Source organism: Acomys minous (genome assembly GCF_964271855.1).
Source record: "Acomys minous genome assembly, chromosome: 14".
Taxonomy (NCBI): Eukaryota; Metazoa; Chordata; class Mammalia; order Rodentia; family Muridae; genus Acomys; species Acomys minous.
The window spans coordinates 92,962,897-92,979,721 of NC_140496.1; the positions used below are offsets into that span (position 1 = coordinate 92,962,897).

The 16,825-nt window shown below is 43.5% G+C and overlaps 1 protein-coding gene across 2 annotated transcripts in view; it reads left to right on the forward strand.

Annotated features, from left to right (window-relative positions):
- The first annotated feature begins 16 nt into the window (after positions 1-16).
- LOC311583633 (alcohol dehydrogenase 1-like) overlaps positions 17-16,825 on the forward strand; it is a 30,534-nt gene continuing 13,725 nt past the window's right edge. Inside the window, exons 1-3 of one of the 2 annotated variants that reach the window (XM_084757406.1) lie at positions 17-204; positions 13,715-13,893; positions 14,970-15,071. In XM_084757406.1, coding sequence (XP_084613532.1) covers positions 13,855-13,893; positions 14,970-15,071 — 141 coding nt within the window. In that variant the 5' untranslated portion in view covers positions 17-204; positions 13,715-13,854. The remainder of the gene's footprint in view (positions 205-13,714; positions 13,894-14,969; positions 15,072-16,825) is intronic. The other variant, XM_084757405.1, reaches the window with a different exon arrangement.

The following is a 16,825-nucleotide window of genomic DNA, read 5'->3' on the forward strand; positions in this document are numbered from 1 at the left end:
CTTCGCAGGTAACTTCATATCCACCCAGGGACACAAGAACACTGGGTGTCTTTGGGAGCCAGGGAGCCTTTCTCAGTCCTTAGGGAGCTTTGCTTGGGGGCCTAGGGCCCTGGAAAGTCGACGGCCACCGAAGCCACCCCAATCTAGTGGCTTTTAGAGTCTTGTCTCTCGAAGTCAAAGAATGAAATTCGTGGATGTCAGAAGGTAAGTTTTAGGAAGGGGGGGGCAGTATTTTATTACCTAATGCTGAAGGGAAAGGAAGGAAGGAAGGAAGGAAGGAAGGAAGGAAGGAAGGATGGAAGGAAGGAAGAAGGAAGGAGGGAAGGAAGGAAGGAAGGAAGGAAGGAAGGAAGGAAGGAAGGAAGGAAGAAGGAAGGAAGAGCTCCCGGGAGTGGAATACCACTGAGAGTCACTGCCGTGATGTTAATAAGGCTTTTCTGGGTAGAGGATGGAAGAGGGGGAGATAAGCTGATTCTAGGTGTCCAGATGCCTCCGTTACAGTCATACCCTCAGTGTGGTCCCCAAGATGCTTCTTCAGAAGCAAAGAGATACGGAACAGACAGACATCACCAGCCTCTGGCAGGGTAGAAGAAGAGACATTTGGGCTGAAACGTCTCTGGCCTCTTTCAAGGAGCAGGCTGCTGGCATACCCAAGCACAGTTTTTACTTTTAGCCAAGAAAGAAATGTGTCCACTTCCTTTTTTTATTATTTAATTAATTTATTCAGATTACAACTCAATTGTTATCCCATCACTTGTATCCTCCCATTCCTCCCTCCCTCCCACTTTCACCCTATTCCCCTCCCCTAGGTCTATGACCAAGGGGCACCTCCTCCCCCACTATATGGTCATAGGCTGTCAAGTCTCATCTTGGTGTCCTGCTTATTCTTTCTTTGAGTGACACCAGGCCTCCCTACCAAGGGGAGGTGGTCAAATATGGGACACCAGAGTTCATATCAGGGTTAGTCCCTGCTCTCCACATAACTGTGGAGAATGTCCTGTCCATTGGCTAGATCAGAGTAGGGGTTCGATGTTTACTATTTGTATTGACTTTGGTTAGTACAATAGTTTGAGCAGACCCTCCTGGGCCCCATCACGATGTTCTTCTTGTAGGTTCCTAAGATCCTCTGGATCCTTCTATTTCCCCATCTCCTATATTTCTCTTACCTAAGATACCTTTTACCCTAAAAATGTCTGGGCAATGTCTACCTGTCTCCTGTCCCCATCGTCCCCCATTCTGAAGAGATAAACCTAACTGCTACTAGGAAATGAGGGGAAATCAGTCTGGTTTCCACAATTCAGGTGGGGTTGCTGGGTGTGGCTATTGGCATACCCCTCTAGGGTTAAAAGATGTAGAAAAATGTTTGGCTCCTGGATCGAAGTTGGGAGAAGAAATAAAGTAAGGGGAATGTGAGGATGCAGAGTGGTTCGTGTGGTCCCCGTTCTTGTACATTTCCGGGAATTAGAGGGTGACTAATGAAACCCACAGAGACAGAGTCAGAAGACTGTGGGGCCATCTGAGCGTGCAGTGATTGGAAATAAGAGGCTATGAAGTTAACAGCACTAAGTATACAAGATCCAAAGATGAACAGAATGATTATTAAGATTATGATAGACTTTCTTCCACCACACAGACCCAGTGCACTCCCAGAGAACACACACACACACACACACACACACACACACACACACACACACACCAGCATTCACGATTAATAATAGCAGTCCAAGTGTCCCCCTGGGCTGCTGTTGGGGTATCTCAAGCCATGCTTGTTTGGATGATTGTCTTTCTTATCATCTGAATTTCAGAATTGATTAATAATGACTGGGGGACATTGTAAGAGGGATAGAAACTTAATTCACCAAAGTATATCTTGTGTAATGTAGCTGGGATGCTTAAATATGGCCGTTTCTGTAGGTGGTAGGGGTGTGGTAGGACAACCCAAGTTCTTTGTCTTACTTCAGTACGCAGGTGCTTCCATCTCTCCTTGGTTCTGTTTTGCTTTTTCTTCTAAATATTTGCACTGAAAATGTTGCTGTCTTTTGTCAGGCTGTTCTTCTTCGTCACCAGTCCCCAATCAAAAACCACTTTAATAAACAGTAAATTCACCTATCCTGTTTGCCTTCCAGATGTGTAACTGGGCTTTCATCAAGAGTAGTTCTATATGTAGCATCTTGCAACTCATTCCTCATTAGCATTTTTTAAAGATTTATTTATTATGTATACAGTATCCTGCCTACATGTACACCTGTCCATTAGAAGGCACCAAATATCGTTACAGATGGTTGTGAGCCACCATGTGGTTGCTGGGAGTTCATCTCAGGACCACTGGAAGAGCAGGCGGTGCTCTTAACCTCTGAGCTAACTCTACACCACCCCTCACTAGGATTTTAAATCTCCAAATGCCAGTAAAGATCACGAGTGCAACTCAGTGGGAAATAATAATTACTTGCATAAAGAATTAAAGAACCCATACAAGTGACAACAAATCTTTTTCTTCTTCCGGAATGAAGGGAAGTAATTAAGGCAAGAGAATGGGGTGGAAGACGGAGGTCCAGAGAGCCTTACACACCAAAGCTGGGAAACTGGCCAATAAGAAATGCTTCTTTGCAAAGAGGCATGCTGGACATCACCAGCTAAGGCTGAGAAGACCTGGCTGGAGCACAGCACACAAGTGCTTCAGATTATTGACCTGGCGCTCCTTGCATTAAAATTCACATCCTTGGGAGGAGATTTTAAATGCTAATGAGGAGTGACTTGCAAGATGCCACACATAGAACTACATGTGATGAAAGCCCAGCTATGCAAATAAGCCATAAAGTCTGTACTGTGTGGCATAAAAGCCCCTCCATTTGTGCAGCAAATGTCTGGGTTCCTAATAAGCTTCCGGTCTGCTTCTATCCTCAGATCTCTGCTCACTTCCTCATTCTGAGACACAAGACCGTGAAACACCTTTGGCGGTGCGCACAACCCCCCCCCCCCCGATAGCGTCCCATGTCGGTTGGTAAACCAGACAGGAGGCTAGTATTTATGTTTCTAATCTTGTGTAAGCTTTCTAGTCATTCTGGGATGCCTGAGGGTAGCTATTCCAAACTGTGAACAAAGTCAGGCTACATCCTGTTAGGGGAATAGCACTTGAAGACTCTGGTGACCAGATAATCCAGTCTTGACCCAAGATCAGATAATGAACCAGATGCAAGTAAGGAACACTTACTCATTAAAAAAAAACAAAAAACAAACAAACAAACAAACAAAAAAACCCACAAGGTGAAATCACACCCATGCACATGCCACAACAGGTCCTCAAAGACAACTCATGGATGCTCATGAGGATGGCAGACTTGGTCACAGAGAAGAAAGAGGTTATCTGGGTTCTCACTGTTGTTCAGAGGCCAAGGGCTCAGGCCTCAGCCTCTGAGTAGTACAGCAGCAGACAAACCAGGTGTCACTTGTCGCACAGCGGTCTGGATGACTCTGGGCCTCAGGAGTCATGCCACAGGCCCAGGGTTGAGGCAGTCGCAGCCGCTGGCCATCCGCTGCCTTCTCCAAGCGCTCCCTTGACTGTGGAGGCTCATTCAATGCCCCCCATTCTCAGCACCCCTCCTTGACTTTTCCTGGAGACCTCCCTCCCCACCATTTGGTGTGCCTTCACTTCCTTTAGAGTTGCTGTGTCCTTTCTGCTCGTTCAGTAGACAGCATTCCACTCCCAAGGATGTACATCGAGTCTGTCAGTTAGCACGACATTTCTTCCAACATAAGGAAAAGAAAACAACCTGACCACTTGTTCTTTTACCGGAGACCTACCACAGTGAACAGGAAATAGTCTCTGAGATGCCTATAGCAGGGATTTGTTTCCCAGCCTCAGGAAAGCTATCGTGGGACATAGTTCCTAGAGAAACAGCGCCAGTGTGTCTCACCCTCCTGTAGGTTGTGCTCAGTTCTCCAGAGACATCTGTAGCCTGGTGGACTGGGGGAACACCCTAGCACACCAGGTCTTCTGGGGGCCTCTGTACATCGATGAGAGGGTTGTCTTCTGAACCTCAGATGGCCTCAGGTTCTTGTCAGTCCCCCAGGAAATTCAGTCAATGGCTCCCTGTTAGCAGAGTGACCACAGGAACTAGAATGTGTTTGATCTGGGGCGAAGGGCATTAATGCTGTAACCCCATTCTGCACCAACACGTGCTAGGCGGTCAAAGGACAGGAAAACATATATTTGGTCTTGCCTATCCACTACTCTAAGGAAAAGTGGAATATGGGAGGAAGCTAAGAGACATACAAGTGGATAATTTATCCATAACTCCATGATTTGCTGAGAGCACAGACCCTTTTAGAATAGGAGGTTGGGATTACAACATCCCAATAGGAGCCCAATGATGCAACCTTATGATCGAGAGCCACCCCGAGACAAAATCAAAACAGTTACACAAGAAAGGGGAGAAACCCTGCCCCATTTCTCAACAGGCCAGTTAAGTCAATATCTCAGCTGGGACCACTTGAGCATTTAGCTCTCAAACAGGGAAAGAAGAGAGTCTGAACAGTAAGCGTCACCTGTTGATAAACACACAGGCACATACATTCATGTGTGTGTGTGTGTGTGTGTTGCTTTCATTAGGGGCATTCTTTTTTTAATTTTTATTAATTTATTCATATTACATCTCAATTGTTAGCCCATCCCTTGTATCCTCCCATTCCTCCCTCCCTCCCGCTTCCCCTTCTACTCCCTTCCCCTATGTCTGTGACTAAGGGGGACCTCCTCCCCCTGTATATGCTCATAGGGTATCGAGTCTCTTCTTGGTGACCTATTATCCTTCCTCTGAGTGCCACCAGGCCTCCCCGTCCAAGGGACATGGTCCAATATGGGGCACCAGAGTTTGTGTGAAAGTCAGATCTCCTTCTCCACTTAATGGTGGAAAATGTCCTGTCCATCTGCTAGACTGGGGGCATTCTTACATCTCAAAGACACCAAAATACAAACTTCTACTTTCTCTTTGATAGATGCAATTTTTAAAATTTGGAATCATATTTTACCTATTGCAATACAAATTTCATATTTAAGATGCTTTTAAACATAGAGTGGATTTACGTGCTTTTCAACAGAACAAAGCAGACTTTCTTATCTAATATAATTGTGTCATATGTGAGAAACAAGCTCCTAATTAGCCATTTCTCGAGGAGAAAGCACCTCGGAGTCTCTTGAGAGTTTGTAGACAGGCAATGCTGCCACAGCACCTGGCATTAGACCCTCTCCCACACTGTTTCATGACTATATTGTGAAATGGAAATCCACCCCCAACTTCTTTCAAGGTCAAACTTTGAACTTCGCAAGAAGAACCCTCTCTTGGCACAACTTCCTGTAATAGTCTTAGGTAATTATTTTTATTGGCATTCTTAACTCCTACAAATTGCAATTAAAACTGTGGTAAAATGAATTATAACTGTGTGAAATGTACTCGGTTTTCTTTTTTTCTCTATGTAAGTTTCTCCACCCTGTCAGTGCCCCACAAGTTGCAAGCACCTGTTAACATGCTTCATGTTTTTCTTTTTCTCTTTTTATTGAAATTAGATTCTTCTCTCATATACCCAGACCACAATTTCCCCTCTCTCCACTGCTCCCAAGCTCCCCACTCCCATCCCAGCCCCCTTTCAACGCCAGATCTGCTCTCTCTCCTTTTCCCTTCAGAAAAGAGCAGGTCTCCAAGACATGACAGCCAAACACAACAAAACAAGATACAGACAAGCCAAAAAGCCCTCAAACCGGACCTGTACCAGGCAACCCAATGGGAGAAAATTAGTCCCAAGAGTAGGAAAAAGAATCAGATAAAACACCTACGCCCATAGTTAGGAGTCTCTCAAAGACACTAAGCTAACAGTCAGTCACACATATATGCAGAGAACCTAGTGCAGACCCATGCAAGCCCCATACATGCCACGTCAGTCTCTGTGAGCTTGTGTGTGCCCTGGTGCCCTCCATTTTCTCTGACTCCTACAGTCTTTTCTCACCCTCCTCTGTAGGATTCCCCGATCTCCAAGGGGAGAGACCTGATAGAGACTGCCAATGTCGACTCCCTCCACCCCTCTCTGAATGATGTCTGGCTGTGGGTCTCTGCATTGGCTCCCATCTGTTGCCAGAGGAAAGCTTCTCTAACGGCAACTGCCTGAAGAACTGAGCTATGAGTTTAACAGGCTACCCTTAGTTCCTAGACACTCAAGCAGTGTCAAGCATGGACTCTCTCACATTGTTTGGGCCTCAAGTTAAATCAGGCATTGTTTGGTCACTCTGATAAGTTCTGTGCCACCTCTGCCCCAACGCTTTCTGCATGCAGGACAGATCAAAGGTTTTGTGGCTGGGTTGATGTCCACATTTCTCTGTTGGTAGCCTGTGAACTACCTTCCCCCTCACCAAAGACTAGAACATAGGGTCGAAGGCTCAATTCAGGCACCAGGTTGACCTTTACATGTTCACTGAGCTGCGTGGACATTGTCCTCAGCACTGGAGCCCTGCAATCAGCAACCCTTTGTCCTGGTTTCAGCCTTGGTTGTTTGGTGATCTCCATGGGTCCCCACCTTGCCAACAACTCAACTGAACACAACCCAGTCCTGCCACTAGGAGCCTTGGCTGGCTACAAGAGATGGCCAGCTCAGACTCCATATGCCCACTACTAGAACTCCTCACTAGGGTCCCCTCATAAATTCCAGGGAGTTTCTACTGCACTAGGTTTCCACACTGCCCCTCGCGTGGCCCCCAATTCCAGCCTTTTCTCCCCACACTCTCTTTCCATCCCATCTGCTCCCTTCCCACCCACCCCCAGTCCACCCATAAAATCTACTCTATTTCCCCTTCCCTGGGAGAGTAATGGCTTCCCCCTAGAACCCTCCTCTTTACCTAACCTCTCTGGTTCTGTGGATTGTAGCTTGGTTATCATTTACTTCATGGCTAATATCCACTTAAGGGAGTACATACCATATTTGTCTTTCTTGGAATAGGTTGCCTCACTTAGGGTGACTTTTTCTAGTTCCATCCATTTGCCTGCAAATTTCATGATGTCACTTTTTTCTTAACAGCTCAGTAATACTCCACTGTGTAAATATATCACATTTTCTTTATCCATTCTTTGGTTGAGGGAGATGTAGGTTGTTTCAAGTTTCTAGCTATTATGAATAAAGCCACAGTGAACATCGTTGACCAAATGTCATTGTGGTAGGATGGAGTATCCTTTGAGTATGTGCCTAAGAGTGGTATAGCTGGGTCTTGAGGTAGATCGATTCCCAATTTTCTAAAGAACTGCCATATTGATTTCCATAGTGACTGTACAACTTTGCGCTCCTACCAGAAATGGAGGAGAGTTCCCCTTGCTCCACATTCTCACCAGCATGAGCTGTTATTTGTAGTATTGATCTTAGTCAGTCTGACAGGTGTAAAATGGCGTCTCAAAGTAGTTTTGATTTATATTTCCTGATGGCTAAGGTTGTTGAACATTTCTCTAAGTGTTCCTCAGCCATGTGAGATTCCTCTATTCAGAGTTCTCTATTTTGAACTGCACTCCATTTTTAATTAGATTATTGTTTTTTAAAATATCTAGTTCCTTGAGTTCTTAGTATGATTTGGATATTATTCCTCTATTGGGCATGGAGTTGGTAAAAAAATATGTTCCCATTCCGTAGGCTGCTGCCTTGTCCTATTGATGGCATCCTTTGCCTTACAGAAGCTTTTCAGTTTCATGAGGTCCCATTTATTAACTGCTGATCTTAGTGCCTGCACTATTGGTGTTATAGTCAGAATGAGTTGATGTGGAGAACCACAGATAGCAGCGCCCCCTGCTGCTTCCCCGGCGCAGTGGGCCCCTTCTGCACATGCGCAGTGCACCCCTTTTTGCGCATGCACAGTGCGCCCCTTTTTGTGCATGCTCAGTGAGCAAACCCCTTATGCGCATGCCTGAAGGCATGGCATGAGGTGGCATGATTCGAACAAGGCATAGCGTGAGGTGGCGTGATCCGAACGCACCAACCAAGAGCGACAACGTGGCAGTCTCTGATAGGACCAGGCACACTATAAAGGTTCTGTGGGAGCTTTTCCTGGGATCACTCCGATAGTCCAGGATCCTGACTAAACTGCGGCAAGAAGAGTTCCCAGTGTTGGTGTCTTTCCTGATGGTCGGGGGCGGCATCGACAAGTTGAGGCTATTCCTCACTTTCCCTTCTACAGGTGCAGGGCGTATTAAGTATGGATCTATTTGGATTCTCCTATGTGCAGATATCCAGTTTGAGCAGCAGCATTCGTTGAAGATGCTTTCTTTATCCAGTGTGTATTTCTGGCTTCTTTATAAAAAGAAAATCAGGTGTCCATAGGTGTGTGGATTTATGTCTGGGTTTTGAATTCAATTCTGTTAATTGAGGTGTCTGTTTTTATGCCAATACAGTGCAATTTTCATTACTATAGCTCTGCAATACAACTTGAAATCAGGCATAGTAAACAACCTTCAGTGGTTCTTTCATTGTTTAAGATTGTTTCAGGTATCCTGAGCTTTTTGTTTCTCCATATAAAGTTGAAATTGTCCTTTCAGGTAAACACATATTTTATACCAGAATAAAAGGATCGCTACAGAAGTGTTACATGAAAGAATGCAATATCTAGCAAGATAAGGTATTGAATATGTACAAGGAAACCAGAGTTAAGAACCCCTTAGTTCCATGGTGTTTCTTTCATTACTGCGTATTCTTTGTACAAGATTATAGGTTTCACTGCGGCATTCTCAGACGTACATGATATGTTTTGATACGATCCACTTCCATTACCCTCCCCTGACCCATTTCCCACTCTTGCTGCCTACCTTCCTCTTCCCAGATAGTCCTCCTCCTGCTTTCAATCATCTTTCTTTTGGTGGAGATTCTGTAATGAGAGAAACCACACATTTGTCTTTCAGGGTCTTGATTATGTCATTAACATGATCTCCAAGTCTACATCATTTCCTGAAAATGGCATAATTTGATTCTTCTTAATGTCATAATAATAGATATGTATATAGATGATATTTATAGATAGATGATAAATGGATAGATAGATAGATAGATAGATAGATAGATAGATAGATGACAGGTAATAGAAATAGGTAGATATAGTGATAGATAATAGATAAATAGATGATGATAGATAGATGACAGATGATAGATAATAGATGATAGGTAAAAAGATAATAAATAGATGATAATAGATAACTAGATAGATGACAGACAGACAGATAGATGTCCCACTTTTTATCCTGCTATGTGTGGGCATCTAAGCCAACTCCATATCGAGAGTACTGTACACAGTGCCTCAGTAAACATGGATGTGCAGGTATCTCTGTAGTGTGCTTACTGAGAGTCTTTTGAGTATATTCAGTATGTTCAGGAGCAGAATAGCCAGGTTCCATGACATTTCTTTTTCTAGTTTTTTGAAGCCCTTCATACTTATTTCCATAGTGACGACACTAACTTTCATTCTCACTAACAGTGTGTAAGGGCTCTATACTCAAGGTATCCTTCATCAGTTAGTTTCTGATTTGTTTTCTCAATGATAGCCACTCTGGCTGAGGTAATATAAAACCTCCATGTAATTTTGATTTGCATTCTTTGGTTACTAAAGACAGTGAGCATTTGTTTCTGTATTTGCTGGCCATTTGGATAATTTTTCTCTTGAAAATTGTCTGTATAATCCATCTGCTCATTTATGTATTATTTGGGTATTTGATTTTCAGTTCTTTATCTATTCTAGATACTAATCTCCTGTCAGAACAACTAGCATTGGTTTTTCCTCATTTTCAACATGTCAGCTTTCTATACTGAGCAATTCTCCAACTCCCTATGGACTCTAGCTTGGTTTTTCTTTTAAATTTAATTCATCTCTGACACAAACTACCTAAAGTTAAACACAGAGCCCCCAGCCCAGTTCCTTGAGACTGCCTCCCACATCAGATGCCAATCAAAGCCAGTGGATGGCCAAGTTACTCCTCGCTCTGCCAGTATCAAATCAGCAATTCAGTGGCTCTACTAGCTCACAGAACTCAGAGAACCACTCCATGTTAATTTGAAAGGATATTTTAAAAGATATGAAAAGAAACTACACAAAAATATGTAAAGTAAGGTCCAGATGGCTCCTGGGAATGGGGGACTCTGACCTTATTTAATTGGAGTGTCCCCTCCCAGCACATGGGTGTGGTCATCAACCTAGAAGGCATCCGGACCCCCAGAAGCCATCATAACATAGGCATGGTGGGAACACTAACTGAATTTTCACCCCTCTCTCCTACCAAGAAGATAGTAGGTGAAACTGAGAACTTCAAGTCATGGATGGTTTCTTGTGACCAGGTCTCCTGCTGAAACTCTGAGGAGCCCCATCGCACTGCAGCATTGCACAAGCTCTCCTGTAGCCTAGAATGTTCAGGGATTGAGGAGCTCTGGGCATTATCGTGCCCGTCTTTCAATTCTCAGTCAGAAGTGCTATGTTAGGAGCCAGAAACCAAACAAGAGACTCAAGTCCGGAAGTGAAAGAGAAGCCACACAACTCACTGCCCCTTCTCTGAGGGACTTTTGGACAATGAGTCACAATCCTTGAAGAAAATTTTTTTAATTCTAATTGTGCTATGTTTACTATTTTAACCAGACATAAGAGGAATTGTAGGGACCCAGCCTTTAATGTACTGTTACATGAGCTGGTTTAGGGCTATAATCCTGGGGAATTTATACAAGGCAACAGGATGGTTAAGGCAAGAAACACCACATTCTCCTCAGCCTCACATTTGGTAACTTCCACTAAGACGAATGGCTTGAAGTTTAAATTTAGTGGCACCCCACATGTAAGGCACCTCATTTAAGTGTACCAAGATTCCACATAAAGCTATTGCATGGACACAGGTATTAAGACCACATAAGCTAGCCAACTGACACAAGGCAGCAGGTGATAACGTTAATTTGGAATCAACCTGTGTTACTGAGGTGCAAAGCTAGTTGGTGCCTTTTTTATTTTTCTGATGGATAAAAGTTGTTTGGTAAATGTTGGATTTTCAATATGATCATGTAGCCTTTTTTTAAGATTATGAATATGTTTTGTGTGAGAGAGAGGAGCCTCCATCACATGTGAGTTATTTCCCTGCATCTCTAGTCAGGGTCACCACCAGGGTTGTGGCCTCCCTGTGACAAGCGCTGTTTCGCAGAGCTTAAGGACCCTGCCTGTTAAGTTATGGTTAAAGGCAAACTTGGCCTCCTGTTTACTAAGATATGACTGTGCTGAGGGGCAACATTCTATACCACAGACATAGCCACTTCAGCCAGCAACCGTCCTCACTATGAAACAGTGAGATAAAATGAAATCTCCCTCTCTTGAATTAATCTGCCAGGTGGTTTTTAATCACAATGAAGAGAAGAGTAACTGAAACAGTATTTCTAAAAAGCACCAGCCTTCTGAGCTTTCTACAGAGTGAAACCAACACCCAGGTCCACCACAGACTGGTTCCCTCCTTAAAGTCACTGAACTATGCCTCAGTCCATACTCAGGAGCACTCGGTATACTTTGCTGCTGCTGTTGTAGAATACCATGGCCAAGAGCAATTTAAGGAAGAAAAGGTTTATTTTAACTTATGGTTCCAGGGGGAGAGGGAGAGGCCACCCTGGTAAGGAAGGCATGGCAGGGTCACAGATGCATTCAAGAGAGAGAGAGAGAAAAAGAGAGAGGGGGGAGGGAAGGAGGGAAGGAGGGAGAGAGAGAGAGAGAAAGAGAGAGAGAGAGAGAGAGAGAGAGAGAGAGAGAGAGAGAGAGAGAGAGAGAGAATAGGAAACAGTGTGGGTTATAAACCTTCATATCACACACACAAGACAAAAACAAAAAAAAACAAAAAAACAAAAACAAAACCCTGGTGATGTATTTCCTCCAGCAAGGATCATCCTCCTAAAGGTCCCATAGCTCCCCCCAAACACCACTAAGTGGGGATCAAGTGTTCAAATTCATGCGCCTAGAAGGAGCATCTCTTCTTCTGACCACATCCATGTGTTCATACTGAGCTGAGGGTCTTGCTTTTAGAAGCTGTACCAGAGACTTCGTAAGACTCAGCAAATGCAGCAATAAATAGCCCGCCTCCAAATGCAGGCTAGCCTACAGGTGGCAACACAGGCCAGAGGCATTAGCCAGAAGGCAGCAACTCAAAACAGAACTTCATGAGCAGTCAGCAGAGCCAATTAGCATAGCAAAGTAAGATAAGACCTCAGGTGTGATGACGATTGCTGAAATCCATGCTTGCCTGTACCAATGGCCAGTGGCTACTAGAGACCAGTTGCGATTTTCCCATGAAATAAATTCAAATGCAGGTGGGTAGTGCCACACATGTGCCAGGAAGGAAGGAAAAAGATTACTGGCAAAATGGCACTTGCCGGGGAGAGTAAGGCTGTCAAGAAGTTTCATAAATGGTTCGCAAGATCAAGGTGAGGCCTGGCCAGCATCATTAGTGGAGACTGCACAAGACTTGTCATATGTTTAATCAGACAGAAGACACAAAAGGAGCAGGGATGTGCAGGGACTTGAAAGCCACTGCAAATATCAAAGGTAATATCAGGCTTTACCGCCAGCATTGAAATGAGCCAGGTCTCTACAGTACAGCAGCTTCCTCTGAACCGAAACGCTCGCTGCAAGAGGGAGAGGAGGGGCTGGCGAAACTGGATGTTAGGAGAGACACATGTCTGCGAAAGCTGAAGCTGCTCAGGAGAGACTCTGACCAGCAAGCGCCAGTGAGGTCTCTTGGGACCGTGGAGCTCCCGCGCAGGTCATGCAGGGATGCAGTTTGGTGATACGCCTGCTTTTGAGCCATCCGTGTTCCTGAAAATAACACTTCACTCCTGCTAATAACCCCAATAAACTCAGCGGTTCAACAACTTGGGTCCCGTACAATCTTGCTTCAGTCTGTTGTGGGTGCCTATGTGGGGCGAGTCCATGTATACTCTGCACTTTCCTAGGGAATGTTTGTCTCACACACACACATACACACACACACACACACACACATACACACACACACACACACACACACACACACACACACACACACACGTCTCTTGTTGATTGTGCCAGTCTGAAACCTAATGTGTGTGGGTTTCTCGCTCATGTTAATGCTTTCCTTTATGTTTTCCTTTTACTGTGTTGAAGTCTGCAGAGCTTGGTAGGACATTCCTGTACCGCCAGCACTTGGCAGGTAAGGGCAGGAAGATCTCCTATAACCTGTTTACTTTCATTCCTCTCGTACGTTTACTTCTACCCAAACACCAACCTGCACTTTTCTCTCTATAATGTCCTCTTGCCTCAGAGTTGCATACATTCCTCTTCATAATTCCCCCCACACTGGCATACCCCACCCACCACACCTGCAGACTCAGAGGCTCTAAAACAGGAAGCCATGTTTGAACTCCATGCCAAACTAAACCTACACCTCTTTAGGAAGGTTGATCTCCATATATCCAGAAAGGGATGATTAAAAAACAAGTGGCCTGGAAGTTGCATGCAGAGTCAGAAGACATGATGTGCCAAGGATTCGGCACACAATTCGTTTCAGAATAGATTTTCCCCCTTCATCTCTTTTCTTCATTTTCCTTCTAAAACAGCCCTTTTTGCTTATTACACTCTGCCCACATTTCCTCTTCCTCTTTCCTTCCTGGATTCATGCCTCCCTTCATCCTTCTCTCTTTTGATTTTCAGTTCCCTCTTTGCTTTCTCCTCCCTCCCTGGTTATTGCATCGCGGTTGAGTCACTCTGGAGTATAAAAGCACCTGTTCTCAGAGCAGCAGGTGAGTGCTGGAGGCAGAGGAGCTCGCATCCTGAACCTGCCAGAAGCAAAGATGGAGCACACCAGCCTCTCCAAGGAAACAGCCAGCAACGTAAGTCAGGGTTTGCTCTTAGAATGTCATCTCCTGCATGGTCATACACTTTACTACCTCAGGCTGTGCTGAGCAATGCCCTACGTGAAGGAAGAACGCCTGTAATTTGCAAGTCAGTTCTAGAGCATTTCTATCAAAATGACAGTACATTAAGAACTGTTATTATTTAAAGAAATAACTTAGAAACTTACCCAAAAGGGAGATACTATGAGCACTGAGGTGTTTTTCCTGGGGTGAGTTCGCCCATTGCACTCCACAGATGCTGACTATTATGACGGCCCCCAATTTGGGAAACTGTATATTTTGTGATAGTGGGGAGCTGTGTTCCCACTTTCCCCCTTATTTTTGTGTTAAAAAATAAAGAAACAAACTAGTCAAAAAGTTAAAAAAATAAAATATAATGCTTATGGTTGCATCTTTAAATTATCTACTATAAAGAAAAGTCAATAGAGAAAACTGAGAATTGAACTGTATGGAAATTTACAAGCTAAAATGATTAAATGCTATGGCACAGAGGAAGCAAGTTACAATGGCAAATCAAATGTTCTACATCGCATTTGGTAAAACAGACAGGAATTCTTATTTGACTTCCACGGTGATGCTCCTCTTTTCTTACAATGCTCTGTGCATCATAAATTCTAATCTCTAATTAATTAATGTTAGAAGTTATAGTGCAGAAATTTAATTCAGAGGGCAGAATTGGGTTTCACAAACCAACATTAATACCTTGTGACATTTTAAATACAGAGAAATCAACTAAGAATTCCAATCAGTTTTCTGGAGCTAAAATAATAGACGATATGCCTGTATGTACATTTAAATATATATAAACATGTATGTATAGATGTGAACTCATCTCATATCATGACATTTTATTTAAATTTTTATTTAAATCGGATAGACATAAAATATGCATCTGGTTGTTACTAATGAATAAGTAGATTCTTTTCACCTCAAAAAGGTATGAGCAGGATGGCCGGTTAGTACAGTATATGTGAATTTAACTTCACACCATGCCTGTTTTAAGTTCAGGAGCAATAAGACCACCTCATCACTTCCTTTTCGTATGCATATAGGTCATCACATGCCGGGCAGCTGTGGCCTGGACAACAAACGCCCCCCTGTCCATGGAGATTATTGAAGTTGACCCACCAAAGGCTGGCGAGGTTCGAGTCAAGGTAAATATAAATGATGAGACATTGAGTAGATGTGCATGGTTATGCGTGTGTTTACAAGGGTTTTATAATGTAGGAAACAAATGGCATTCTATTCTAAAGAGAATTAAGACTTCCTGTGATTCATAACAGATTGAAATTAGCATATAGTAATAGTGAGGTAGGTTGCTACATTTTGTTAAAATGTCACAAACCTAAGATATATAAATAGCAAGTGATCAGTAACATTTTAAAAATAATACCTTAATTAAAATATATTTTATTTAATTATTTTACTAATTACTTTATTATCAACTAATGTTTATATTTGTTATTTATTATTTATAATGATAATAAATGGCTGTTTATTATTTTATCTAGTTATTTATTTTACCTTAATTATTTTAATATTTTTGAAAAAAATTTTTTTAGATTTAAAAATCAGACTTGGGAGTTGGTTCAGTGGGTAACATACTTGTTGTGCAAGCTCAAGGACCTGAGTTCAATCCCCAGAACTCACACAAGAGCCAGGCAAAAGGCATACATTTGTAGCCAGGAATTGGAGACAAGATAATCTCTAAAACTTTTTGACAAACCAGTATAGCCAAGGTGATAAGCTTCTGTTTCAGTGGGAGGTTTTGTCTCAAAAAAAAAAAAGAAAGAAAGAAAAGAAAAGAAAAATAAATAAGGAAAGATATCCAGACTTCTGCCTCTGGCTTGTGCACTTATTTGTGTGTGTACTCATGCAAACATACACACACACACACACACCACAAATATATGCACACACAGGAAGTTCTCTTTCTAGAATAGGAAACTCTCACATATACAAGCACACACAGAGAAAACTCATACATACATTCACACACATACACAGAAAAACTCAGGCACACGTGCATACACATACACACACAAATTAAGATTTGTGAAAATCAACACAACTATTGGTTCCTAAACCTCCTTCTCCCACATTTACAGAGCTATTCCGATATATAGCTATTTGATGGCTGTAGGTGTCCCCTAACACTTGTGCTGAAGTGTAGTTGCCACTGTAATGGTCCCAGGATGATACCTCTAAGGAGTGAGTATATAAATTGTGGGGTCTTTGTCCTCATGAGTGGATTAAAGCTGTTACAGTAGGAAAAGGTTACTTACAGGCTCCTAATAAACGTGTGGTTCTTCGCCTACCCAATTCTCTGTATCACACACAGGCACCTGCTGCTTGCCATATTGTAAGCGCAGGGAGGCCCTTGTTGGATGAGAGACACGATACTCTTAGATTCACCAGATTCCACCATTGGGAGCCAAATAAACTGATAGTGTAAGAGTGACAGAACAGGCGACATTATACTACATCAGTAGAGAATAGACTAAAACAATAATAGATGGTCTGCCACAGTGGGAGTGGCCAAGGGACTCTCCAAGTATAACAGATCCATACTGCTAGGGATGAATCAATCACCCACTTTTCTACCCCCCACACCCCCCTTTCCATCGCGGGGAGAAGTGTGCACTAGACAGAGCCAGGTTTGAGAGTGCTCCCGAGGCCTCATGGTTTAAACAAGGTTTATTTCCTCACAGGCTCAGAGTCTGGAAGGCTCCCAGGTGACGGCGCCAGCACGGCTGGCTTCTAGCAAAAGCTCTCATCCTGACTTAGATGCTTATCTTCTTGCTGTACCTTTGTGTGTGTGTGGGGGGGGGGGGCTGAAGGAGGGAGGGAGGGAGGGAGAGAGGGAGGGACGGAGGGAGGAAGGGAGGGAGGGGGACAGGCACAGCCT